This window comes from Pseudophryne corroboree, chromosome 1, assembly GCF_028390025.1.
Source record: "Pseudophryne corroboree isolate aPseCor3 chromosome 1, aPseCor3.hap2, whole genome shotgun sequence".
NCBI classification, from domain to species: Eukaryota; Metazoa; Chordata; class Amphibia; order Anura; family Myobatrachidae; genus Pseudophryne; species Pseudophryne corroboree.
In genome coordinates, this window is record NC_086444.1 from 150,077,376 (window position 1) to 150,103,659 (window position 26,284).

Below are 26,284 nucleotides of genomic sequence, written 5' to 3' on the forward strand. Positions count from 1 at the left end.
TACTTTTCCCCATACATTATTATTATCCTTTATATGGTGCCACAAGGGTTCCGCAGCACCCAATTACAGAGTACATAAACGAATAATCAGAAAAGAAAAACAGTGATTTACAGTTGAAGACGATATAGGACAGGTGCAGGGTAAATAATCATAACTACATCAGCAGATGACACTGAAATAAGTATCAGGGTGCAGAAAATCGTGGAATTTGGTGCAGTCTCAGATTATTAAACTAAGAAAATGATAAGCACATGAGGGAAGAAGGCCCTACTCGTGAGAGATTACATTCTAAAGGGGAGGGACAGACAGGGGTGACACAGACGGGGTACACAGAGAGCATGGAACAGAGGGTTAGGATCAGTGGCGTGCGGTGAGGTAAGTGGCTGGTGAGGCATGCCCATTACCACCACCACTATGGCCGCCGCCAGTGCTTGCTACTGTACTGCTGCCCATGCTAGCTGCCAGTGCCTGCTAAAGTCACCGCCCCTGCAGCTAATTCCCCATCTGATACTGTCGCCAATGCCTGAGAAGTCTGGGGAGTAACAGCAGTCAGGGCCTGGGCAGCAGAGGTGCCCGAAGTTAAAGAGAGCAGTGGAGGGTCTGCCTGGAAGCAGGATTACAGCTGCAGGTCGGTTGATTGAGACAGCGGTAGTAATCGTCCCCTGCTCTTATACCCAGGCACACACGCAGTAATCACCCCCCCTCTCCTTATACCCCAGCACGTATGCAGCAATCACCCCCCCCCCCTCCCCTTGTACCCCGGCAGACACACAGTAATCACCCCCACCACTTAAACCCCAGCACATATGCAGTATTCACTCTCCTCCCCCCCCCCCCCCCCTCCTGGCAAACACACAGTAATCACCCCCTCCCCTTACACCCCAGCAAATATGCAGTAATGCCCCCACCCCTTCCCTCATACCCCAGCACACAAGTGCAGTAATCACCCCCCTTCCTCCGGCAGACCTACAGTAATCAACCCCCCCCCCCCCCCTTATACCCCAGCACATATGCACTGCAGTAATCTCCCCTCCCCCCGGCAGACGTACAGTAATCACCCCCTCCCCTTATACCCTGGCACATATGCAGTAATCAGCAGCGCCCATCCCCCTTATACCTCGGCACATATGCACTGCAGTAATCACCACCCCCCTGCAGACACACAGTAATCACCCCCCCCTCCCTTAACCCCTTATATCCCGGCACAGTGCGCAAATCTCCGTGCTGAGCGCTGCTGTGTACTGACCATGGGCTGCTCTGCTATCTGCCCATGGTCAGTACACGGCAGCGCTCAGCACAGACTCTGGGAGATGGCGGGTTATACACACCATCTGGCTGGCAGCGCTGCTGACAGCGGGGACAGTCACTGACCTGTGGAGGGGTGGAGCGCATAGTTCACAAGACGAGGATGGTGGTGGCTCGAGTATGTCGGGCTGCGGCGCCCCCCGTACCTGGAGTAATGTCAGTGAGAGCGGCTACCCCCGTTACCAGCAATCAGTGAGAGGTGAGCAGGGGAACAGGTGCACTGGTGCAGAAGCCTCTCTCGGGGAGGAGACTGGGCTGGACCCCAGGGATAGCTGTGATTCTGGTGCCCAATCATATATGCATCGGTGACAGGGGCGTGCTTTCATATGGGCTGAAAGCACACCCCTGTCACTGAGGCACATATACTAGTGCCGCTTACCCCGCTTTTTTAAATGGGCTTTTTACTGCCCGTTCCTTGGCCCCGCCCCCCGCTTCCTACCCTTTATTATTGTCCGCGGGAGGCACCACTCTGGGTGCCTCCAAAAGTTATTTAAGCATGTTTTTAAATTGTAAAAATGATTATAATAATATAAAACATATACTTATGACACAGAATGTGTCTTAAGTATCTTTATATTAATGTACTCATTAATGACAGGGGAGGCACTGCCTCCCCTGACTGCACGTCCCTGGTTAGGATTAGATTTGGCTGGATTGGTGAAGAAATGGGTCTTGAGAGCCAACTTGGGAGTTCTGTAGAGAGGTGGAGAGTCTGAGGGGCAGAGGGAGAGAATTCCAGAGAAAGGGAGCAGCATGTGAAAATTCTTGGAGGTAGGAGTGGAAGTAAGTAATCAGTAGGCAGGAGATTCCCCCCTTCCTGTTACTTCATGCTACTGTTACTTTGCTCCATTCATTAATTTCACCCTTCTCTGTTACTTCATGTTGCTGTTGGATTGCCCCATACATTCCGTCCAGCTTTCCTTTACTTAATGCTACTGTTACTTTGCCCCATACATTCCGTCCACCCTTCCTGTTACTTCATGCTACTGCTACTCTGTCTCAAACATTCAGTCCATCCTCCCTGTTACTTCATGCTGCTGTTGGTTTGCCCCATACATTCTGTCTACCCTTCCTGTTACTTCATGCTGCTGTTGGTTTGCCCCATACATTCTGTCTACCCTTCCTGTTACTTCATGCTGCTGTTGGTTTGCCCCATACATTCTGTCTACCCTTCCTGTTACTTCATGCTGCTGTTGGAGGGCCTGATACATTCTGTTCACCCTTTCTGTTACTTCATGCTAATGTTACTTTACCCCACGCATTCCGCCCCCCCCCCCTCCTGTTACTTCTTGCTATTGTTGCTTTGCCCCATACATTCCATCCACTCTTCTGTTACTTCATGCTACTGTTGCTTTGCTCCATACATTGCATCCCCCCTTCCCGATCACCACCTCCTGCTGCTGGCAGCCATCAGTCCTCACGCCGGCGCCCCCCTGTGCAGCGCGCACCCGCTTTACGGCCACACAAAGGATACTATTTTTTACATTTCCTAAGGAGGGGGGCCGGCCACACCTCCCTGCATACGCCATGGCCCCTCTCAGAACCCTTGGTCCGGCACAGCTGTCGGCACCCCTGTATGTTCCACATACCTACCAACACTACATAGGACACGAGGACATCTCCTGAGGTTAGAAGAGAAAAAATTCCATACACAACAGAGAAAAGGGTTCTTCACTGTAAGAGCAGTAAAGATTTGGAATTCTTTGCCAGTGAAGTTAGTAATGAATAAGTCAATAAGTTTCAAAATGGATTAAATAAATTCCTAGCGGAAAAAAATATCCAAGGATACAGCATTTACTTAAGACCTCAACAACTATGGCTATGTAACGCAAACTCAATAGCAGCCTTTCTTTGCAATATAATTATTAATATAGATTTACTAGAAATGTGTTTCTCTGTGAAATTACAATTCCAGACTGCAGCAGTCTTACTATATCACTGTAATTAAGTCCCAGATTCAGAGGTGGGCGCTGTTCTGATACGGTTGCAAATGCTGATGCTTTTAGTTCTGTGCATGCAACTCAGTGACTCTGGTCTTGCAGTGCAGCTCTAGACTCAGCTTGATTTACAGGCTGCCGGCATTTGATGGCGGCGGCGTGGAGGTTTGGAGAAAACTCTGGCATTTCACCCTTAGGGTTGCTCAGATGTCCTTTTTGTCTGTGGGTTGTCCCAATGTTGATCCGATGCTGCGTCTTCAGATATAGGCAGTGGATCTGAGAAGCTCCATCCACCTCTGAATTAGGCCTTAATTCACACAGTTGAAATCAGGACAATATTAGCTACTCCTCTGACCCAACAACGCTCCACCAAAATCTGTCGCTGTCCATCTAGAAATGCCCACTTTTTATTGTAAGGTTCACAAATCACTAGTGTTCCACCTAAATCAGAACAGCTGGGAGGTATGGCATTGTACTGTATATACTTATTCTGTTTTCCATAGCATTTCATATGAACGTCTTCATTCTTTCTGTTTTTGAACAGGTTGCAGTCATTGGTTTCCACCACCAAATGCCACAGATTATGTCTCATTTGGCAACCCCCCAAGAAAAAGTGTCCTGTTGTTTGATATTGTTGATGATCCTGAAGAGAAGCAGGATTTGTCCGAGAAATATCCTGCAATGGTGAAGAAACTTCTCTCCCGTCTGGAGTACTACAGCCAAAATTCCATCCCCATCTATTATCCAGATGATGATCCCAAGTGTGACCCAGGAGCTTCTGGCGTGTGGGGACCTTGGGAGTAATATGTAATAAAGCATTGCACCTTGCAAAGCAATTAGTTAGACTCCATTACCTTGTTCATTTGTAATTTAGTCATGAAAGTTTGTAAAATTCCGGTTTGTGAGATATGTTCACACAAATGAACTGTTCCATAGAAAGCCCTCTTATCTCCAGCTACCAAACAGCAGACGTCCGCTGTACAGATACATATGCAGAGATACTCATTGCCCTAAGCATAAGCCTGATGTGTCAAAAGCCCTGAAATAATCCTTGGATTGCAGTGATCCAGACATCGCACCCCTGCTGTTCTGCTAGATGGGAGGGAGGATGGCTTCATATTAAATTAATTTAATTGCAAACTGCCTGACCTGAAAGCTCCTTCAGTGCCTCTACCCCATGGCAGGACCAGCCCTCTACTGTGGTAACCTTTATGCTCTATTTTCCTCCACTATCACCTCCTATGTGGACGACAACCAAATCTACCTATCCCTAATCTCTGTCCTCTTTTATCCTGTGTGTCCGTCGGCCTCTTCATCAGTCTTACTGAGCTCCTCATTCTCCCTCCTCCCAGTGTACCGAACCTCTCTAGTCTACGTCTTGGTGTCAACCCTTACTTTGTTGTAAGCTTCACTTCACAGAGTCCCTTGCCGCCATGTGCTACCTTGTTGCTTTATACGCATTGCCCCTTTCTCACACAGAAAGTTACTAGAACCCTTATGCATTCTGTCATTACCACCTGCTATGCATTCTGTCATTAGCACCTGCCTTTACTATTGCAACTTCCTGGCTCTATCCCTGCTGCAATACACCTTCAATGCTTCAGCAAGACTGATATTCCTCTTTCACCATTCCACATCTGCTTCACCTAATTGCAAATCCCTATTCTAGCTCCCAATTTCCTCCAGAATCCAATGCAAGTTATTCATCCCTACATTCAAAACCTTCACCAACAGCTCCTACTCGTGTATCCCTGACCTGGTTACAAGATACTCTCCCACTCATAGATCTATGACTGACCCGTGCCTCACCTCCTCTCACATAACCACCTCTCACTCCCACCTTCAAGACTTTACCCATCCTGCTTCTATCTTAATTATTTTGTTGAAAACAAGTCTGCTGAATTTTGTAAACACATTCTAGATCAGCAGAAAATACAGTCTTAGTAAATTTTGTGTACATGCAAACAAACAGTATGTACACAGGGGGTCATTCCGAGTTGTTCGCTCGAAATTTTTTTCTCGCAACGGAGCGATTAGTCGCTAATGCGCATGCGCAATGTCCGCAGTGTGACTGCACCAAGTAAATTTGCTATGCAGTTAGGAATTTTACTCACGGCATTACAAGGTTTTTTCTTCGTTCTGGTGATCGTAATGTGATTGACAGGAAGTGGGTGTTTCTGGGCGGAAACTGGCCGTTTTATGGGAGTGTGTGAAAAAACGCTACCGTTTCTGGGAAAAAAGCGGGAGTGGCTGGAGAAACGGAGGAGTGTCTGGGCGAACGCTGGGTGTGTTTGTGACGTCAAACCAGGAACGACAAGCACTGAACTGATCGCACTGGCAGAGTAAGTCTCGAGCTACTCAGAAACTGCACAGAGAAGTCTTTTCGCAATATTGCGAATCTTTCGTTCGCAATTTTGATAAGCTAAGATTCACTCCCAGTAGGCGGCGGCATAGCGCGTGCAAAGCTGCTAAAAGCAGCTTGCGAGCGAACAACTCGGAATGACCCCCACAGTACGGGTTGCTCGTCATCAAAAAAAAGAACCTAGTTTGTGTTTGCCAATGACAATGGGGGTAATTCAGATCTGATTGCAGCAGAAAATTTGTTAGCTTATGGGCAAAACCATGTGCACTGCAGGGGGGGGTAGATATAAAATTTGCAGAGAGAATTAGATTTGGGTGGGTTATATTGTTTCTGTGCAGGGAAAATACTGGCTGCTTTATTTTTACACTGCAATTTAGATTTCAGTTTGAAGACACCCCACCCAAATCTAACTCTCTCTGCACATATTATATCCGCCCCCCCCCCCCCCCCCCCACCTGCAGTGCTCATGGTTTTGCCCATTAGCTAACAAATTTGCTGCTGTGATCAGGTCTGAATTAGGCCCAATATCCGTTTCCCTGTATATTCCGTATACTGGTGGTCATTCCGAGTTGTTCGCTCGGTAATTTTCTTCGCATCACAGCGATTTTCCGCTAATTGCGCATGCGCCAAGTAAATTTGCTGTGCAGTTAGGAATTTTACTCACGCCATTACGAGGTTTTTTCTTCGTTCTGGTGATCGTAATGTGATTGACAGGATGTGGGTGTTTCTGGGCGGAAACTGGCCGTTTTATGGGAGTGTGTGAAAAAACGCTGCCGTTTCTGGGAAAAACGCGGGAGTGGCTGGAGAAACGGGGGAGTGTCTGGGCGAACGCTGGGTGTGTTTGTGACGTCAAACCAGGAACGAAACTGACTGAACTGATCGCAGTTGACGAGTAAGTGTGGAGCTACTCAGAAACTGCTAAGAAGTGTCTATTCGCAATTCTGCTAATCTTTCGTTCGCAATTTTACTATGCTAAGATTCACTCCCAGTAGGCGGCGGCTTAGCGTGTGCAAAGCTGCTAAAAGCAGCTTGCGAGCGAACAACTCGAAATGAGGGCCACTGTGTAAAAACTAATTTTCTTTGATGATTTTAAGATAACTTGCAATCTGTTGCTATGAACATTTCTGCTGCCTTCTGGAGGAAAAAATAAGCACAAATGACAGGTGTTTCTACATTTTAGACATTTATCAATTCAGTTTGAAAAGACAGACTTCTAAGTGATTGCCCCTTTAAAAAAAATGTCCGAGATTGGCCGGCATTCCGCACCTCCGGCGGTCTCGGACTCCATTACATCCTGCCGCATATATCATGCAGGTATCGGGGCAAGTCCCTGTTCTGCTGATGCAAAAATTGGGGAAATCCAACATGTTAGATATTCTCGCTTTGCCGATTCCAACCAAAAAATGATCAGGATAGGTAAGTTGGTGATTTTTACCATGAAGTTTATCGCTGATTTCCCGACAAATCGTCGATCATCAAATCGGATCAGCAGAACAGGGAATCTTCCTGTAACTAAACAGCTGATTTTCAAAGCCATGGATTGTTGGCGGGGTCTGGCCATGAGATTTGAAATGGCAATTATATATGATGAAATACCAGGCATGTTTTACATTTAATATTATTGCCATTTTAAAATACACTTTCAGAACTGCCGCATTGTGTCTTAGAGATCATATATAGAGGGACACGGATAATAATGTATTTAAATTACATTATCATTTTGGGAATTTAAAATAGTAAATGAGGGTCGTACTGTCCGTTTGGCACTTCTGGCAAACGGTGGAAGGGCTGATCGGTCAGTCTGGCCTAAATACCTGGCCGGGCAGATATGCCTGCCATCTGTCATACTGAGACGTGGATATGTGCCGTGCAGCTACGCCCCATGAGCCATGACCGCTCCCCCTTGCCGTGTCTGGGGTGCATGCAGCCACTAGAATGCCAAGGCAGTTTTAAGGCCCCAGGGTACTGCACAAAATTGGTGATTTCAAATTAATTTTCAAGGAATTATTTTCTGTCTCTACTGAATCATTTATTGAAACAGACTAATGAAAATGGCTAAAAGTGACATAATCCCACTCTGTACCAGGGAATTGTTCATGTATAAAAATATTTTTGTATTGTTGTACCTTTTGAATGTGTTGTGTTTTCTTTTAGCTATCTTGTTTTCTGATGGCAGTGATTATTATGTGGTGTATTATACCTAAAGTGGTAATCCCCATACTTGCGTGGGTTTCCTCCGGGTACTCCGGTTTCCTCCCACAATCCAAAAATATACTGGTAGGTTAATTGGCTCCCAACAAAAAAATAACCCTAGCGTGATTGTGTCTGTGGGGTATATTCAATAGGAAAGACGGCAGCTTCCGACAGTTTTAGGTCGGAAGGGGTTCCGACCTATTCATTAGGGCACGATCAGCGTTCATTGGCGGAAGCAGGGCCAAACCCGACAGGTTTTAGCCCCGTTTCCGACAATCTCAATCCGGCTATAAAAAAAGTCGGATTGAGATGAGGTAAACTGCGAGCAGGAGACGGAGGGGGGGGCAGCGGGTAGAGCAGGAACCCAGCGGCAGCGTCCATCCGGCTCCAGCAATTGAGGACCTGCTTGCTGGAGCCAGGTGGACGCCGACGTGAGCCTCCGCTGCTGCAGCCGTTGCTCCACCCGTCTCCTCTCCGTCTCATCCTCCTCCGCTGCTCTCCCGCTGCTGCCCCCACCGCCGCAGACATCTCTCCCATGGCAGCCGCTGACATCCCCACCCCATTCCCCCCCCCCCCGTGGCGCCACTGACCGCTCCCCCCGCTACTGCTGTCAGCGCACTCGGTAGCCGCTGACAGCGGCAGGACAAGACTGTCGGATTTGGCCGCTCTTTTGAATAGGGGTTGTCGGGTCCATTCCGACAACTGCATGTTGGAATGGACCCGACTCTTATTGAATGTGTGTACATGTGGTAGGGAATATAGATTGTAAGCTCCACGGGGGCAGGGGCTGATGTTACTGGCCAGATATTCTCTGTAAAGCGCTGGAGAATATGTGCGCGCTATATAAATAACTGGTAATAAATAAATAATTAGGAAGTTTATTCTTATTTATTCCACATATCCTGAATAGAAGAACATTGGTGACAACAATTTTGCCAGAATACAGATGATTACACTAAACTTAAATCCATGTGTCATTTTTGGGAACAGCGAAGAACATGGGAGGTTGTGGTCATTAGGGCAGTATATATAGATAAATATATATATATTCTTTATTTTAGTTTTTTCAAAGAAAAGTGTAGTTATGACAGGCGTACAATAAAGGTAAAACGGTGTACCTGTACAAACGAAAGGAGAAAGTATAGTATACCAAAGTGATAATATCTATACAATCTGGCTGTTTGCAGTCAATCGTACAAAGAAAGAGACAGTTTGTTATAATGGGCCAATAGATCTTCATTAAAACTAATCACTTGAGTAGCCAGTATAAATTAAAATATAACATAACATATGAGAAAATAAAAAACAACAACAACCATGTGAGCAAAAGAAAAGAAAAAACTTATGACAAGATGGGGGTTAGGGGAAGGGAAAAAGCTAGGAAAAGAAGGGAGGTTTGGGAAGGAGGTGGACAGGTCAATAGTTTCAATTAATAGGCACTTCCGTCGGGCAATTTCTTAACCGAGGAAGGAAACCAGCAATAGGTTCCATTTAGTGGTATCAGATCCTTATAGCATGAGGTAGTCTTAAATTTTAACCAGGAAAACCATGTAGCAATATAGTCTTGACTGCTTCTCCTTAGCTGAATAGTATATGTCTTCCATTGACCTATAAAACTCTTTGAAACCATTCCCAAATCTTAGGTGGGCCTTGGGATCGCCAATGTACAGGTATCACAGCTCTCACTGTATTATTAAGATGTTTAATGAGAGATTGTTTATATTTTGTGATCGGAATAGAGGTATGGGAGAGCAACCAGAAATCTAGTTCAGTAGGAGCTTGAAATCCCAGGATCTCAGTAGAGATTTTAATGATTTTATCCCAAAAAGTAGCGATTAATGGGCAGTCCCACCAAATGTGAACCAGGATACCTTTTTCTCTACCACATCGCCAACATGAGGGGAAAAACTTATGCAGGAGGGAAGGACAGCGGTACCACCTATTGAGAAGTTTGTATTGAGTTTCTACCACTTCTAAGCTCGTAGAGCATTGTGGCATAACCTCACAATGTTTGTCCCAATTGATATAAATCTCTTGAGGATTAAGGTCGGCGTCCCATGTCTTACAAAAAGAGGTCATGTCAGAAAAATGACCGTGTATCAAGATCTTATAAATACCGGATAGAACATGAGTTGGCGCTGAGGATTGGGAGCACATACCCTCGAAGGGTGTAATGTCTCTCGTTAGATACACAATATTTCGATGAGCTGATATGAAGTGGCGAATCTTGAGATAAAACCAAAAGTCTGATGTCGGAATACCTGTAAATTCACAGAGATCCCGGAAAGATTTCATCTTCCCACCTGAAACCAAATGGACCGTCTCCACCTGGAAGCTATTAATCCCTTGGTTCCTGGCAAAAAATAGCGGATTATTAAGAAACAGAGTTTTTGTGGAGGAAATTCCCATTTTGTTGAATAATAGTGACCAGAGAGCCAAGGTAGGGCCAACTGTCAAGTGTGATGAACGGCTTACGGTCTTAAACCAGGGTACGGCTTGTAGACATAGACTCGAGGACCACTTCTACAAGTCCACCCATTGTTTTGAGTCAGAATCCGGTCTTGACCAGTCCAAGATCCTATGGAGGATCGTTGCCCGGTAATAAGCTGAGATCATAGGTAACTGTTGGCCTCATTAGGGCAGTTTTTTTCATGAACATTGATAAAGTAAAGATGTCTCGACTTGACTGGTAGCTATTATATTAAACTACTGAGACACAATAAGATTTGAATGGCTTCTTGCTTGTTCACAGTCCATTAGGCATGTGGACCCAAACCTATCAATCTGACCTTGGATCATTGACTTTACCATTTTTGCAGGGTAGAAGCTAGTGGCGACTGCAGCGCACATTACACATTGCATGTTTGGGAAGGGGGGAGGGGTTAGCACATATAAACACACATGTAATGTTATATGTAATATATGTGCTGGCTGCCTGTCCCCGGGAATCAGCAGCACTGTGCATTTCACAGCCGCTGTTGCACCAAGGGACACAGCATTTGTCTTCACTTCTTCTCGGTCCACCCCCATTGGCTAGTTTCACAAGAGTCTGGGGGTGGGCTTAGAAGAAGTGGATCCAAATGCTGTGCCCCAGGTCAGCAGCAACAGTGAAACACACAGCCCTGCTGATCCCTAGGGACAGGCAGCCAGAACATGTATTACATAAAACATTACATGTATGTTTACCCACCCACCCCACCCCTTCCCGGGCCAGTGGTGGATTTACCACTAGGCAACATAGGCAGTTGTCTAGGGCCTGACGGGTCTCTAGGGGCCTGTAGACAGGCAGAGACCCGGGTTTGCTGCTGCTGAGGGGGACATTGTCCCCCTTCGCAGCGAGGCAGAAGCTGCAGCGCAGTGAGCGCACATGCGCACCACTTCCTTAGCCATGTCTGCCGCGACCACGTCGTCAGGATGCTCCCAGTACGTAGGACGGAGGAGGAGCTCTATGGGGCGGCGGTGGAGTGACCCAGGGGAGTCAGCCAGCTCTTTAATCTTCTACATTCTGCACTTCCCCGTCTCCCAACTCCCGGCTAGGCCCGCAGACAGAGAGGAGGACTGGGGGAGCTACACCACACGGCAGCCGGCACCGGAGGATGAGGAGCCCGGCAAGATCAGCAGCATCACTGTGCACATCGCATCGGTAACCCCCAGTGCCCCCAACGCATCTGTCTGTCAGCTTGCCTGAGAAAAAAACCCACTGGCCAGCCGCACACTGTCCTCCCGCTCTGCGGGTAACTGGGTAGGAATTGCCTGGGTGCCTTCCCACGCCGCCTCAGTGGCAAATATATCACATGTATGTATGGCAGCACTCACAGGTCTTATTATTATTATTATTATTATTAACAACAGTTTCTTATATAGCTCAGCAAATTCCATTGCGCTTTACAATTTGAAATAACAATAACAAACTGGGTGATAACAGTCATAGAGGTAGGAAGGCCCTGCTCGCAAGCTTACAATCTAAAGGTCTTCAACGTATCAAAGTAGAATCAGGTGACTGGCACCACGAGCATCATCAACGTTTCAGTTTTAATGACAAATGATCCTGACAAAAGTTTTATCATTAAAACTGAAACGTTGATGACGCTCGTGGTGCCAGTCGCCTGATTCTACTTTGATGTACTCCTGTGAGTGCCGCCATACCTACATGTGATATATATATAATATTACATTTTAAGTAGTACTAACCATTCGTAGTATACTGTATCTTGCCCTGGTGCCCTCCTAGGTACCTGCTGTGAGGTCCACGAATCCAAAGACTCAGTGAGGCGGCACTTGGAGACGAATCACACTTTACATCAGTAATGCTTCAATGTTTAAAATTTTTATTAATTCATCATCAGAATAAAAACATACATATAACCGTATCTTATAAATACAGTCCCAGAACCAAGTGTTGTCACTCCAGCGTGTGAGTCCAGACCCACACGCTGGAGTGACAACACTTGGTTCTGGGACTGTATTTTTAAGATACGGTTATATGTATGTTTTTATCCTGATAACGAATTAATAAAAATTTGCAACCCTAAAAGAAAGGTATAGATCTGCCCGGCTGGCGCTGCTCATCTCCAGCCTCCACCGCAAGCAGCAGCTCTCCCAGCTGATGGTGGAGGCAGGCGACGAGCAGAATAGATCCCCACGGTGCCTGAGAGGAGGCTCTGCAAACTACCCCTACTGCAAGGGTGATGCTGCTACTGCCTCATGGTCATGTGAGGGAAGGAGGCACAGTCAGGGGCAGTGTTGACAGGATATAGGGGGTAATTCAGACCTGAACGCTAGGGTGCATTTTTTGCATCCCTGCGATCAGGTAGTCGCCGCATACAGGGGGAGGGGGAAATCGCTGTGCAGGTGTGCGATCGCATGTGCAGGAGAGCTGCACAAACAGGAGTTTGTGCAGTCTCTGCACAGCACAGGACTTACCCGCTGCGATGATCGGGGCCGGAGCTGACGTCCGAAACCCTCCCACCAAATGCCTAGTCCCTCCTGTGTTTTTCCGGACACTCCTCAAAAATGGTCAGTTGCCACCCACAAACGCCCTCTTCCTGTCAATCTGCTTGCGATCACCGTTGCGATGGGATTATTCGCACCATCCCGTGACTGCGGACCGTTGTGCCTGCGTATTGTGGTGCATATGCATGCGCAGTTCAGACCTGATCGGCCGCTGTGCGAAAACGCACAGCAGTGATCAGGTCTGAATCGGCCCCATAGTGCTATGGATTGTTTGAGGAAGGGGGGCCCCTAATTGGTATCTTGCTTAGGGCCCCATGAGATCTAAATCCGCATCTGCCCCGCCCCCCCTTCCCCACCCTATGCATTGTGTGGTGTGCGCTGCAGCTGCCACTGTTAGAATCTATTTCATTTGCCCAGTTAGGGAGCAACATAAACATGACTGGTTCATTGGCAAACAGGCCATTACTCTGGCCACCGACACTACATTGCATGCAATATCAGACAACTGGCACAATTGCAACACCCAATTATGATTCTGCAGAATGGGATCACTGGACATGTCAGCAATATGCTTGGAAGATGACACAGCTTGTGTGAGTGTCGTCATATCCAAACATACTGACAGGCCCAGTGACACCAGTAGCTGCAGTACCTAACGACTTGGCTTCAGTGCCAAAGAGGCAGATCTTCTCCAATTTGGCAATTTATGTCTGAGAGTACATCTAACAGTGATGTTGGACTTTTGGACTTCACAATAGGATAAGATATACAAGATAATTACAAAGACAACTGAAAACATTAAAATAATAGCAATAATGCTTTAGTTGGGCTGAGAATCACACACAACAACAAAAATGGTGAAATCAGACAACATTGTTGAGTATAAAACATGTTTGCCCTGTCGCACTTTTTCCTAATTAGTACCATAGATACAGACAACAGGAACGTCAACTGTTAAAGGGAAACTTACTGTATATACTCGAGTATAAGTCGACCCGAATATAAGCCGAGGCACCTAATTTTACCACAAAAACCTGGGAAAACTTATTGACTCGCGTATAAGCCTAGGGTGGGAAATACAGCTCTAGCCGTACACAGCCCTCACACTGCCAGATATGCCTCACACTGCTAGATATGCCCCCACAGTGCCAGATATGCCCCCTCAGTGCCAGATATGCCCCCACAGTGCCAGATATGCCCCCACAGTGCCAGATATGCCCCCACAGTGCCAGATATGCCCTCATAGTGCCAGATATGCCCCCTCAGTGCCAGATATGCCCTCATAGTGCCAGATATGCCCCCTCAGTGCCAGATATGCCCCCACAGTGCCAGATATGTCCTCATAGTGCCAGATATGCCCTCATAGTGCCAGATATGCCCTCATAGTGCCAGATATGCCCCCACAGTGCCAGATATGTCCTCATAGTGCCAGATATGCCCCCTCAGTGCCAGATATGCCCTCATAGTGCCAGATATGCCCTCATAGTGCCAGATATGCCCCCTCATAGTGCCAGATATGCCCCCTCAGTGCCAGATATGCCCCCTCAGTGCCAGATATGCCCTCATAGTGCCAGATATGCCCCCTCAGTGCCAGATATGCGCCCCCCCAAGTGCCGAATATGCTCCCCCAGTGCCAGTTACTTACCTTCCGCCGCTCCCGCACTGTCTTGTGAAGGAGGGACACGGAGGGCACAGTGCACGCCTCTCCTGTGTCACTCCTGCGTCTCCGGCGGCCGAAGCGGGTCTGTTAAATTAAGTGCCGGTTCGTGAGCCAATCAGAGCTCACGAACGGGTACTTCCTTTAATAGACCCGCCGCTGCCGCCGGAGACGCAGGAGGGACACAGGAGAGGCGTGCACTGTGCCCTCCGTGTCCCTCCTTCACACTGCACTGCCCTCCGTGTCCCCTGCACTGACTCGAGTATAAGCCGGGGTGGCTTTTTCAGCACAAGAAAAAGTGCTGAAAAAGTCGGCTTATACTCGAGTATATACGGTAGCTCAAAATATGAGAACACAGTTTACATTCCATAATGTATCATTTCAATTCTAATCACCTGTGTGGAAGTGGAAATTGGGTATTTTACACTAAGTACATGGAATTCCTGCCTTATAGCTGTTCCTTTCAATGACACTGAACGGAACATAAATGTGTTTTGAACAGTGGCGGCTCCAGAGGTGGGGCTGTAGCGCAGTAAAAAATTCAAATAGTGGCGCCACACCTACTGCCAATGAGTCCCAGCTGGTGATGTTTGGTAGGGTCTGGAGACACCACTGGTCTAAAAATAACTAGCATTCAGCTTTGTCTGAGGACTACGCTAGCCAAACAAGTTGCTATTTCAGGCAGTAGGGGTTGGGTATGATGTGTCAGCAGTTAAAGAGGGATATTCAATTATTTGAAAAGTTGGTTGGGTGTCTGTTTATCCTGTCTATTAGATAGATTTCAAACAATTGAATACCACCCAAAATGTCTACATTTGTGTTGCATGTCATAATGTCGACATTGACCATGGCAACGTTCATTATTTAGACAGTGATAAAATGCCGACATGTTAGAATGGTGACTCACCTCCTGTTGGCCCATTGGTGTTTTCCAAGTTTCAGGGTCAGGTTACTGCCACTTGTGGGTCAAACCTCCGACGTTCTGGTAAGTAAGCCCTACCTCTCTAACCATCCCTCTTGTGTCATAACTGTTGACATTGTGGTGTTTTTATTCTCAACCTTTTGGTGGGTATCCAATTAGCCGCCATAATGTCGCAGACTCGAAAAAAGGGGTGTTTTTATGCTTTTTTAAAATTTTATCACTGATGATTTTTCCCTGGTATCCAATTACATTTTCCCGGTTTTCTACCAAAAATACATAGGGTCCACGAAAAGCAGTATGACTGTTCAAGGCACCAAAGTCCCCTTATCATGATGTGTATGTTGTGGGAATTGTACGTCGGCCAAGTGTGTCTCGGCAAAGTCTTTGTTATGACATATAATAATTTCTGGTAATGTAAAACATCTTGTCTGAATTAAGGCTTCAATTAGTCTTCTGTTACCTTTTAAAGCATCCGTCAATGACCTAATGTATACGAACTGCACTGTACATTTTATAGTATCAATAATATAATGTTTATGTACTCTGTACAGCATTTGCCAAAGGCTCCCCTTACATAGAGAGCCCTAAAATGTTACCAAGTCCCAATCCACATTGATTGAGAGTCTCAAATGCACAAGCCAGTGTATAAAATAAAGTATTAAATGTAAGGACGGGATTACATCTTAGAAAAGCACAGACGCATTCCATTAAGTAATATTAAAGAAAAATATACCTTAAATATGGGAAAGACTGACTTGACTTTCACATCATATTTCTAGAAATGTTCAGTAACTTGTGGTTAAGTAAATTGGCCTCTATAAGTCATTGATTTTATCGTTGATGCTTTCCCTCTCTATGTTCCAGTCATCTGTATTTCCATTTTCTCTGACCGAAATGAACGTTATTTATCACGTCGCTACTTATCAGTGGCGTGCAGTGAGGTCAGTGGCTGGTGAGGCATGCCCGCTGCTAGTGCCCACTACTGTACTGTCACCCCCGCCAGCTGCCAATGCCTGCTAAGGTTGCTGCCAGGTACTGCTCCCACTGCTAATTCCCAGTCTAATGCTGCCTCCAATGCCCGCAAATTCTGGGAGCAGCGGCAGCCAGGGTCTGGGCAGCAGAGGGTCTGCATGGAGCATGGAAGCAGGATTAGAGCTGCAGGGGGGTTACATAGTATACTTACATAGTCAGTGAGGTTGAAAAGAGGCAAACTGCCCATCGGGTTCAACCTGTATTCTGCATTAATCTATTCATATTATAATGCACTAGCTGGAGTAATGGCTTAGTACCAAATGAAAACAATGATTCTTACCACCCCCAAATAATATAATGTCAGTATGTTAATTGCTATAGCCCTGGGTACATTTACCAGTTAGGAATTTGTCCAATCCGCTTTTAAATACATTTACAGAGTCTGCCATTATTACCCTCTCCTGCAGGGAGTTCCAAATCTTTATTGCCCTTACCGTGAAGAACCCTTTCCTATGTTGTGTACGGAATTTCCTCTCCTCTAACCTAAGCGAGTGCCCACGCGTCCTATATAGAGTTCTTTTAATAAACAAATCTGCTGCTAGCTCCTTGTAATTACCCTTTACATATTTGAAGATATTAATAATGTCTCCTAAAGGACGCCTCTTTTCTAGTGTATACATATTTAGCCTAGTAAGCCTTTCCTCGTATTCCAGCGACTGTAACCCATTTATCAGTTTAGTAGCTCGCCTTTGAACTCTTTCTAGTTCCCCAATATCTTTTTCATAATGCGGTGCCCAGAACTGAACACAATATTCCAGGTGCGGACGTACCAATGATTTATACAGTAGCAGGATTACATCCTCGTCTCTATGCCCCGTTTAATGCACGCAAGCACTTTACTTGCCTTCTTTGCTGCACTTTGACTTTGTGTACTGTTATTAAGCCTATTATCTATGAGCACCCCCAAATCTTTTTCCACCATAGTTACCCCTATATTTTCCCCATCCAGAGTGTAGGATGCATGTGTGTTTTTTATTTCCAAAATGCATAACTTTGCATTTGTCTATCTTAAACCTCATTCCCCATTTAGATGCCCAGGTTTCCAGTTTAACTAAGGCACTCTGTAAGGACTCAACATCGCCTTCTGAATTAATTACCTTACACAGTTTAGTATCATCTGCAAAGATTGATACTGTGCTTTCCAGGCCTATTCCTAGACCATTGATAAATATAGTGAAGAGCAGAGGGCCAAGAACTGACCCTTGTGGTATTCAGCTGACTAGTGGTGCCCAACTGGAGAACATCCCATTGACCACTACTCGTTGCACTCTGTTATCCAGCCAATTACTTATCCATGTACAAATAATGAGACAGATGTATTAACCTGCAGACGGCATAAGGAAGTGATAAAGCAGTGATAAGTGCAAGGTGATAACGCACCAGCCAATCAGCTCCAATATGTAAATTAACAGTTAGGATCTGATTGGCTGGTGCGTTATCACCTTGCACTTATCACTGGTTTATCACTTCCTTATTTCTTCTCCAGGCTTAATACATCTGCCCCATTGTTACCTAGGCCAAGTTCCCGTAATTTGTTGAGCAGTCTCCTATGAGGCACTGTATCGAAGGCTTTTGCAAAATCTAAATACACCACGTCCACTGCTTTTCCATGGTCAAGATTCTTGCTCACTTCCTCGTAGAAGCAAATTAAGTTGGTTTGGCATGATCTGTCCCTTGCAACCCCATGCTGACTTTTACTGACATACTTTGTAGCCTGTAGGTGATCCCTTATGCTATCCCTCAAAATGCCTTCCAATATTTTACCCACTATAGAGGTTAAACTAACTGGTCTATAGTTTCCAGGATCATTTTTATGTCCCTTTTTGAATAAAGGCACTAACTCCGCTATGCGCAAATCCCTTGGTACCATACCTGATCTAATTGAACTATGGAAAATTAAGTACAGGGGTTTTGCTAGCTGTAACCTAAGCTCCATAATAATCCTTGGATGAATACCGTCTAGGCCTGGTGATTTATTAATCTTCACGTTACCTAGTCTCCCCAGGACTACTTCCTCACTTAAACAAGCATCAAGCCAAGAGTCATTACCCTCACTGTTGTTATGCACTAATGTCACCGGCTCATCCTGCATGGTAAATGCTGATGAAAAAATGTGTTCAGTATTTCCGATTTTAATTTGTCATCATTTAACAAAGCCCCCAATTCATCTTTTAAAGGGCCTACGTTCTCCTTCTTTAACCTTTTACTGTTTATATATTTATAAAACACTTTAGGATTGGTTATACTCTCTATGGCAATTTTTTTTTTTTTCATTTATAATTTTAGCTGCCCTTATCGCTTTTTTACATTTTTTATTGCATTCCTTGTAATACCGGAATGCCTTACCTGGAGTAATGGTACGGCCAGCCCTTGCGGCAGAGAGTGCAGCTACTCCCGAGTCCCGGCTTCCAGTGGTGACAGATGAATGAGAGGAGTGGAGGTGCAGTGTAGGGGGTGGACAATAAGGAGGAGCCTCTAAGTCTCAGTGGAGATGGGCTGGATCCAAAGTTGAGCTCCAAATCTGCTGACCAATCATATCTGCCTCATATGGACTGAAAGCACGCCCCTGTCACTGAGGCACTTTTACTACTGCTGCTTATCCTGCTTTTTTAAATGGACTTTTTACTGCCCATTGCTTGGCCCCGCCCCCCGCTTCCGGACCTTTATTATTGGCAGTAGGAGGCACCACTCTTGGTGCCTCCGAAACTAATTTAAACCTATTTTTTCAATGTATAAATGATTAGAATAATATAAAGCATATACTTATGACACGTGTCATAAGTATCTTCTTTGTATTATTGTAATCATTAATGACAGGGGAGGCACTGCCTCCCCGCCCCTGCTACTTATTTGAGTTTTCTTACCTTCCTAAATCTACTATTTAATGCGCCCATATATAAAATATGAGTTTAATTTTTTTATGGCAATAAGAAATTCTGTTCCACCCAGATATATTAATAATCACATACAGACACAGGGGCTCTGATAGGAGCCCATCCCTGTGATCAGAGCCGGCCATAGGCATAGGCAAACTAGGCAATTGCCTATGGCATTTGATATGCCTAGGGGCATCAGCAGCTTCTGCTGATTAAAATGATATGCGGCATGCCTATATTCTGTATGTAGCATTTCATATGCAGATACAGCCACAGTCTTACACAGTATATAGGCATGCTGCATATCAGTTTAATCAGCAGAAGCTGCTTGTGCATCCTAGCCAGCAAATAAGATGCATTTTCATTTAAAAAAAAGGTGCCAGATGTTAGCATTGTGGCAATATTTGAGGACACATCTGTATCCAAGTAGAGGCAGAGGTCACAGTGTTAGTGGCAGTGTGATTGCTGTGTGCATGTGAGTGGGTTGGTTGTGCAGTAGTGTTCGGAATATGTGTAAGGAGCATTATGTGTGTCATGTAAAAATGCATTAATAATGTGCAACATGTGTAAGGGGCTCTATGCGTGTCATTATGTGTATAAGGACATTAATAATGTGAGGCATATGTGTAAAAGGGTACTACTGTATGTGTGTCATTATGTGTATAGGGGCACTAATAATGTGCAGCAAATGTGTAGGGGGCACTATGTGTGTCATTATGTGTATAAGAGCATTCATAATGTGCGGCTTATGTGTAAGGGACATTATGTGTAAAAGGGCATTAATAAAGGTTGTCATAATGTGTAAGGTGCATTATGTTTATAAGGACATTAATAATGTGTCTCATGTGTAAGGGGCATTACTGTGTGGAATTATGTGTATAAATGCATTACTAATGTGTGGTATTATGTGTATAAGGGGCTCTACTGTGTGGCGTTGTGTATAGAAAGGGCACTACTGTGTCATCTAATGTGAATAAAGAGCAATAGGGTGTGATGTAATGTGAATAAGGGACTACTGTGAGTAGTAAAGTTTATAAGGTAAAGTGATACTACTGTGGGATGTAATATGAATTATGAACACTATCGCATGATAAAATGTGAATGAAGTTGCAGTACTGTGTGGCGTAATTGGAATTGTAATTACTATTGTGTGGCCATGCCCCTTGCCAGCAAAAACACACCCCTTTTTGGGCTGTGCGCCAAATGTTCAGACTGTTCCTATTTAAAATATAGGGGGTACAAACAACAAAATAAGGACTGCTATGGGTGAGGGGTGATGGTGCTGGGAAAGAGGCGCAAGGTCAGAGGCGGAACCAGTGGTGGTGCTAGGGTGCACCAGCCAAAATCTTGCCTAGGGCATCATATTGGTTAGGGCCAGCTCTGCCTGTGATGTGTAAAGTGATCGCTGAAGCCAGTGCCGGATTAACAATGGGGCGGATGGAGCTGCAGCTCCAGGGCCCCCATTAAAATAGGCCCACAGCATTTGCAGAACTGCTGCTGTAGACAGGAAAACATTTTTTCCTGCTACATCAGCCGGCCACTAGCAGTCCGAGTCCCCGCTGCATAACTCTGCATATGGGGACAATTTAAACAGGGGGTAAACACCCCCCATTTATATAATAGACCCTCCTCACCTCAGTGCCCCGCAGGCAGGGCCGGCTCCAGGCCTACTAGCACCCTCTATGCGCGCGCGCTCCTGGAAAAGTGGCCGGGGCCTCGCAACTTCATATTATCAAACTATAAATAAATATATTTTCACACACCCTCTACGCACACAATTAGCAGCCTTACACATAACAGCCACAGTAGTGTTCCTTACACACAATGGGGGTAATCCAAGTTGATCGCAGCAGGAATTTAGTTAGCAATTGGGCAAAACCATGTGCACTGCAGGGGAGGCAGATATAACATTTGCAGAGAGAGTTAGATTTGGGTGGGGTGTGTTCAATCTGCAATCTAATTTGCAGTGTAAAAATAAAGCAGCCAGTATTTACCCTGCACAGAAACAAAATAACCCACCCAAATCTAACTCTCTCTGCACATGTTAAATCTGCCTCCCCTGCAGTGCACATGGTTTTGCCCAATTCCTAACTAAATTCCTGCTGCGATCAACTTGGAATTACCCCCAATATTCCATATTTAAAAGAAGTCCAGAGAATACTATCTCAGACTATGGTCTATATGATGACCTATATTAAATTAAAAACTTAGGGCTTAATCAGTAAATAACCTTTATAATACGGCTCTATAGCCAACATAACAGGTGAGGGAAAGAGGACAATACATACCGATCTTAAATAGACAAATGTTTAACCTTGAATATATAGGTGGATCAAACACGATTTCATGTGTTAACAGCAGTACAGGTAAACATGCCTAAAAAATTAATTAATACATGTTTCAAAATGGTTTATACATAAAAAAAATTCTTCTTCAAAATGGCAAAAATGCGATATTGATTATCATTTCTAAAATGACAATTTTCATTAATCATAAAAAACTGTATATGTAAACATAAATACAAACATATTTATTACTATTAAATGGCCATGACTGATATATTGGTCACCACTCTATCTGAATTAAGATCTTTTTTTTTGCTCTAAACATAATCGTATAAATATCTTCTCATTAATAAGGGTATACATCAAAAATCCAGACATAGCCTCTATACAGGCATACGTATCTGGACTCACTAGCAAATAAAGATGTTAATTACTTTAGACATAATGATATAGAATAACTTCTCATCAATATGAGTGTACACATACCTAAAACCATTCCAGACAAAGCAACTAAATCGGTGCATTTATCCAAAATGGCTTCCATATATAAGAACAAGGGGATAACCAAATATATACAAATAAATACAAAACCATACATTTGAAAATAATCTCAGTGTCCAGAACAAGAGAGCATCAGTGATACTTACAAATAGTCAGTGTGATCCTCTCAAAGTTCAGGGAAGTAATGAGAGGAGTACTCCTGAGGTGCTATTTATACCTCTGTTAGTATGACCTCACTTCCTCTAATGGATTAATGAGGTGAATAATTAAATGAAGAAATAGAACCTTTAATACAAAATTAAGTATTGGAAGATACTCTAATTTGATAATCTAAGCTGACCTTTGTGATATTTGACTTATTATGTGGGGTTTCATAAACAAACAGAGTGTTTATACCTAATTAGTGCAGGTGGAACGCACATGCGCGTGCATTCCACTGACGTCACCATGCAGGGCGGATCCCCGCTAAAGTGCTCCTGAATGAAGGGGATAAGAAGAGGAAGGGGCTATTTGGCGCCAATGATATGCGTTCCTAGTGTGGGATATGCGTGCTCCACCAGCATCTGGTCTACTTCCGAGGAGTGCGTTCCACTACCCTGAAGTGACATAGTGTGTGCTCCACAAACGTCTGGGCTACTTCCGGTGAGTGCGTTCATCTCCCCGGAAGTGACACAACGGGGTGGAGCTGGTCACTTACAGAGGACTTCTAAATGAAGGGGATCTATTTAAGACAGCGCTCTCCTTCTCAAGGCCACCAATAGAAGGGGAAACCACCAAACAGTGCCATCAATAGAACGAAACCCAATCCGGACCTATAAAATATATAATACTTCCTATGAAATACATAATTAACCTTTACCCAGAATTAATAATGTGGATAATTATAAATATAAATCTTATTAAGATCTACATTCTAAATCTATAAACATTCCATCAATAGAAGGTATATATTATATACTATTATTTATTATTAAATTTAATCAAAACTTATATCGATAGACTAATTAATACCAATCAAATGTATGGGTCAACCTATTATATAGACAAGCTTATTTGCTTTATCAATTCATAGAGATTAGTACTATTTGCTAAGTGACTCTAGATAACTATAATCTACAAGTATAAATGCTTAATAAATTAAAAAATGACTTCCGGTGGGCGGACCAAGTGTCAGGCCGCATTTTAAAGAGCTCTCCACTCCCCAGCTCTAAACATACTATTTAAAACGGGGATTAGTGCCCGGGGATGTCCCGCCAGGCACTGGAGATAGTGGTGGGTAAGAGGCTGCCATCCCCGGCTCCCCACCGCCCTGCTGTCGCCGGAACCACTGCGTTTGAGAGGACACTGCTCAGCGGGCACCTTCCTCCTGCGCCCGCTCTCCCTCCCTGCCGTGGCCGCGGTCCTTTAAACTCAGAGCAGTGTGCGAGAGACGAGCGGTGAGCGGTCTCTCTCACGGCTCTGACCCGCCGCTCTCTCCCCCTGAGTGCTGCCGCCCTGCTTGTGCCGGAGCTGCGGTGCCCGTGGACGTGTTTCCCGGCGCCCGTTTCTCCCCCCCTGCACTGATAAAGCCGCATCTGGAGGACACACACACGGCTCTGGCTCCCCGCTCTCTCCCCCTGTGTGCAGCTGCAAGACCTGTGCAGGAGCCGCGGTACTGGAGGAAGGTACTCCTGTTGCACATATCTCCCTGCACCCATATCTCCCCCTTGCATCGATACAGCTGTGTCTAGAGGTCGTCAAGACCCCTTTTGGAGGGCAAACTGTGCATTGGAGGTGAGGGGCTGGATTCTCATCGCCCCTGGCATTGCACCCCCTCCCCCTCCTCATTATTAACTGCCTTACTCCGGCTGGAGTCATACCATTTGGGGGTTCTGTTCACTACAGGCACCAATCTGTTATTCCCCTCTGCAAATAATTCTGCTGCCCCCTCCTAGTGTGCTGAGTTACTCTGTACCCCCCTGCTTCAGCAGACACCTTAACAAGCAGGAATTGATTTGTTTCATATCTCATATTGCCCCGTTGATTCCTCTATCCTCTCGTCGAGCTGCTGTGGCAGGCTTGTGAGGAGTTGTGTTGCTGGCCTATATTTTCTCTACATATAGCTGACCGAATTTAGTGCTGTTTTTATATTTTCTAATTATGGATAAATTCGTTGCTAAATCTCAGAGAGGCGGCAGGGGCGGCATGAATACCAAAGCTCAGGAAACGAGAGTCAACGCCATGCCAGCACAGAGCCACCCATCCTCCCCACCCGGTGATGACGTGTTGCAGGGTGTATCGGATCCCACTGCTTACAGCACAGCATCTATAGCCAAAGCCCAGGAGATATCCGATTTGCTGTCCCCTCTCCTAGACAAAAAGCTTGCTGGCCTACAGGTGGCTATTGAATCTACCGTAACTCAACTTAACGAACATAGTGCTCGCTTCGACGAAGCTGAACAACGAATTTCTAATGTAGAGGATGACCTGATTACTGCGAAAGCTACTATCGCCTCCCAAGAAGCGTCCTTAATTGCGATACACGGCAAGCTAGAAGATCTTGAAAATAGAAATCATTGGAACAACCTTCGCCTGATAGGTCTACCTGAATCGGTCAAGCAAAAAGATCTGATGGAGTTGGTGTCTGCAATATCAGGGTGATAGACTTCTACTGTTTCTAGATTTCTCTTACCAAGCAGCGATGAAAAGAAAAGAGTTTGTGCCTGTTTGTAATTCCCTCTTCGATGCTGGAATTCATTTGCACTCCTATATCCGGCCAAGCTGATGGTGCAACTGGATGGGAAAAATAATTTTTTTGAATCTGTACAACCCGTGAGGTCTTTTCTTGCTTCACTTTCTACACGCCCACATGTGTTGTCTGACGACGCGGACTACAACCAGGACTGGTTCGCAAGTATAACATCTTGTCCGTGAATTGTAATGTTATTATGGTTAGGTTTGTTGTTTATCTTTTGCTTATCGTTTATGACAAAGATATCGTTGCTACTGCGCCTTAGGCGCAAGTTAATAGGGTCATATGGGCTCTTTTGGACCGCTTGACTTTATCGCCTGACTGGCGATTGTTTTCTCTTCTGTTCCCAGTTCCCTCCCCTCCCTTTTCATTTCAATAGAGTTACTGATGTTCCTGTTGGGCCCCTTTGGCCCATAGTTTGGGTTCAAAAATTTAAGAAAATAGTTGGAACTGGCGTGTATTTTTTGTCGTACATTGATTTTGTTCACTGTGTTATGCAGGAGACGTTTACTGGTGGCACCCCTGCTGGCTGGGACAAGGGGGATCACCAACGCATTATTTGAATTTTTTTCTCTTTTTCCAAGTCTAGGTATTGGTTAATATGACACATACACAGACTTCGTTACTCATGAAACGGGAGCATATAAAATTCTTGACTTGGAATGTAGAGGGCCTTAACACGCCACTTAAGCGGAAAAAAGTGCTGCAACATCTGAAGCGGCTTAAACCGTATGTGGCGGTGTTACAGGAAACACATTGGCGGGATGGGGACCCTAACACTCTGAGGGATACATGGTTCTCCGATTATATTTCGGCTTCTTTCACTACTAAGCAACGGGGGGTGGTACTTATTAATAAATCTTTACAATATACGGTTTTAGATATACTAAGTGACCCAGAAGGGCGCTATCTTTTCGTGAAACTGCGGCTAGAGGGTGAAATTTATACCATAGCAACGTTATAATATGCCCCTGCTGGTCATAACAACGCCTTTTTCAGAGATATTTATGTTAAATTGCAGGATTGGGCTACGGGACACAATCCTAGGCGGAGATTTCAACACCACCCTTAATCAGTATTTAGACAAATCCGCTAATGCCACCTGCAATACGCCTTCAACCGCACTCGCTTTACTGATAGATTCCCTAGATCTTACAGACCCGTGGAGGTTTCAAAATCCGGTGGGTGGGGAATACACTTTCTACTCGCATCCACACCATACCTCTTCTAGGATTGATTTGTGGCTCATCCCCACTTCTTTGTTAGAGTCCACCGCTCCTGAATTGATAATATTGCTGTTTCGGATCATGCCCCAACGTGGTTTACGCTGTCACTCTCTTTTCCAAGATTATCCTCCTTCAATTGGAGATTTCCCTCCTATCTACCAGAATCTCCAGATTTTAAGTCGTCCATGGAACAAAATTTTTTAAATTACGTTAATGATAACGCCCAACATGTAGATGATGTTAATTTGTTCTGGGCGGCTTCTAAACCGGTGATGAGGGGCCATGTAATCGCGTATGTCGCAGC

General features: G+C 45.1%; 1 protein-coding gene across 3 annotated transcripts in view; it reads left to right on the plus strand.

Annotated features, from left to right (window-relative positions):
* Positions 1 to 4,078, plus strand: part of ARSB (arylsulfatase B) — a 320,071-nt gene extending 315,993 nt beyond the window's left edge. For all 3 annotated transcript variants that reach the window (XM_063963566.1, XM_063963563.1, XM_063963567.1), the window contains one exon: positions 3,787 to 4,078. In XM_063963566.1, coding sequence (XP_063819636.1) covers positions 3,787 to 4,046 — 260 coding nt within the window. In that variant the 3' untranslated portion in view covers positions 4,047 to 4,078. The remainder of the gene's footprint in view (positions 1 to 3,786) is intronic.
* The last annotated feature ends 22,206 nt before the right edge of the window (positions 4,079 to 26,284 follow it).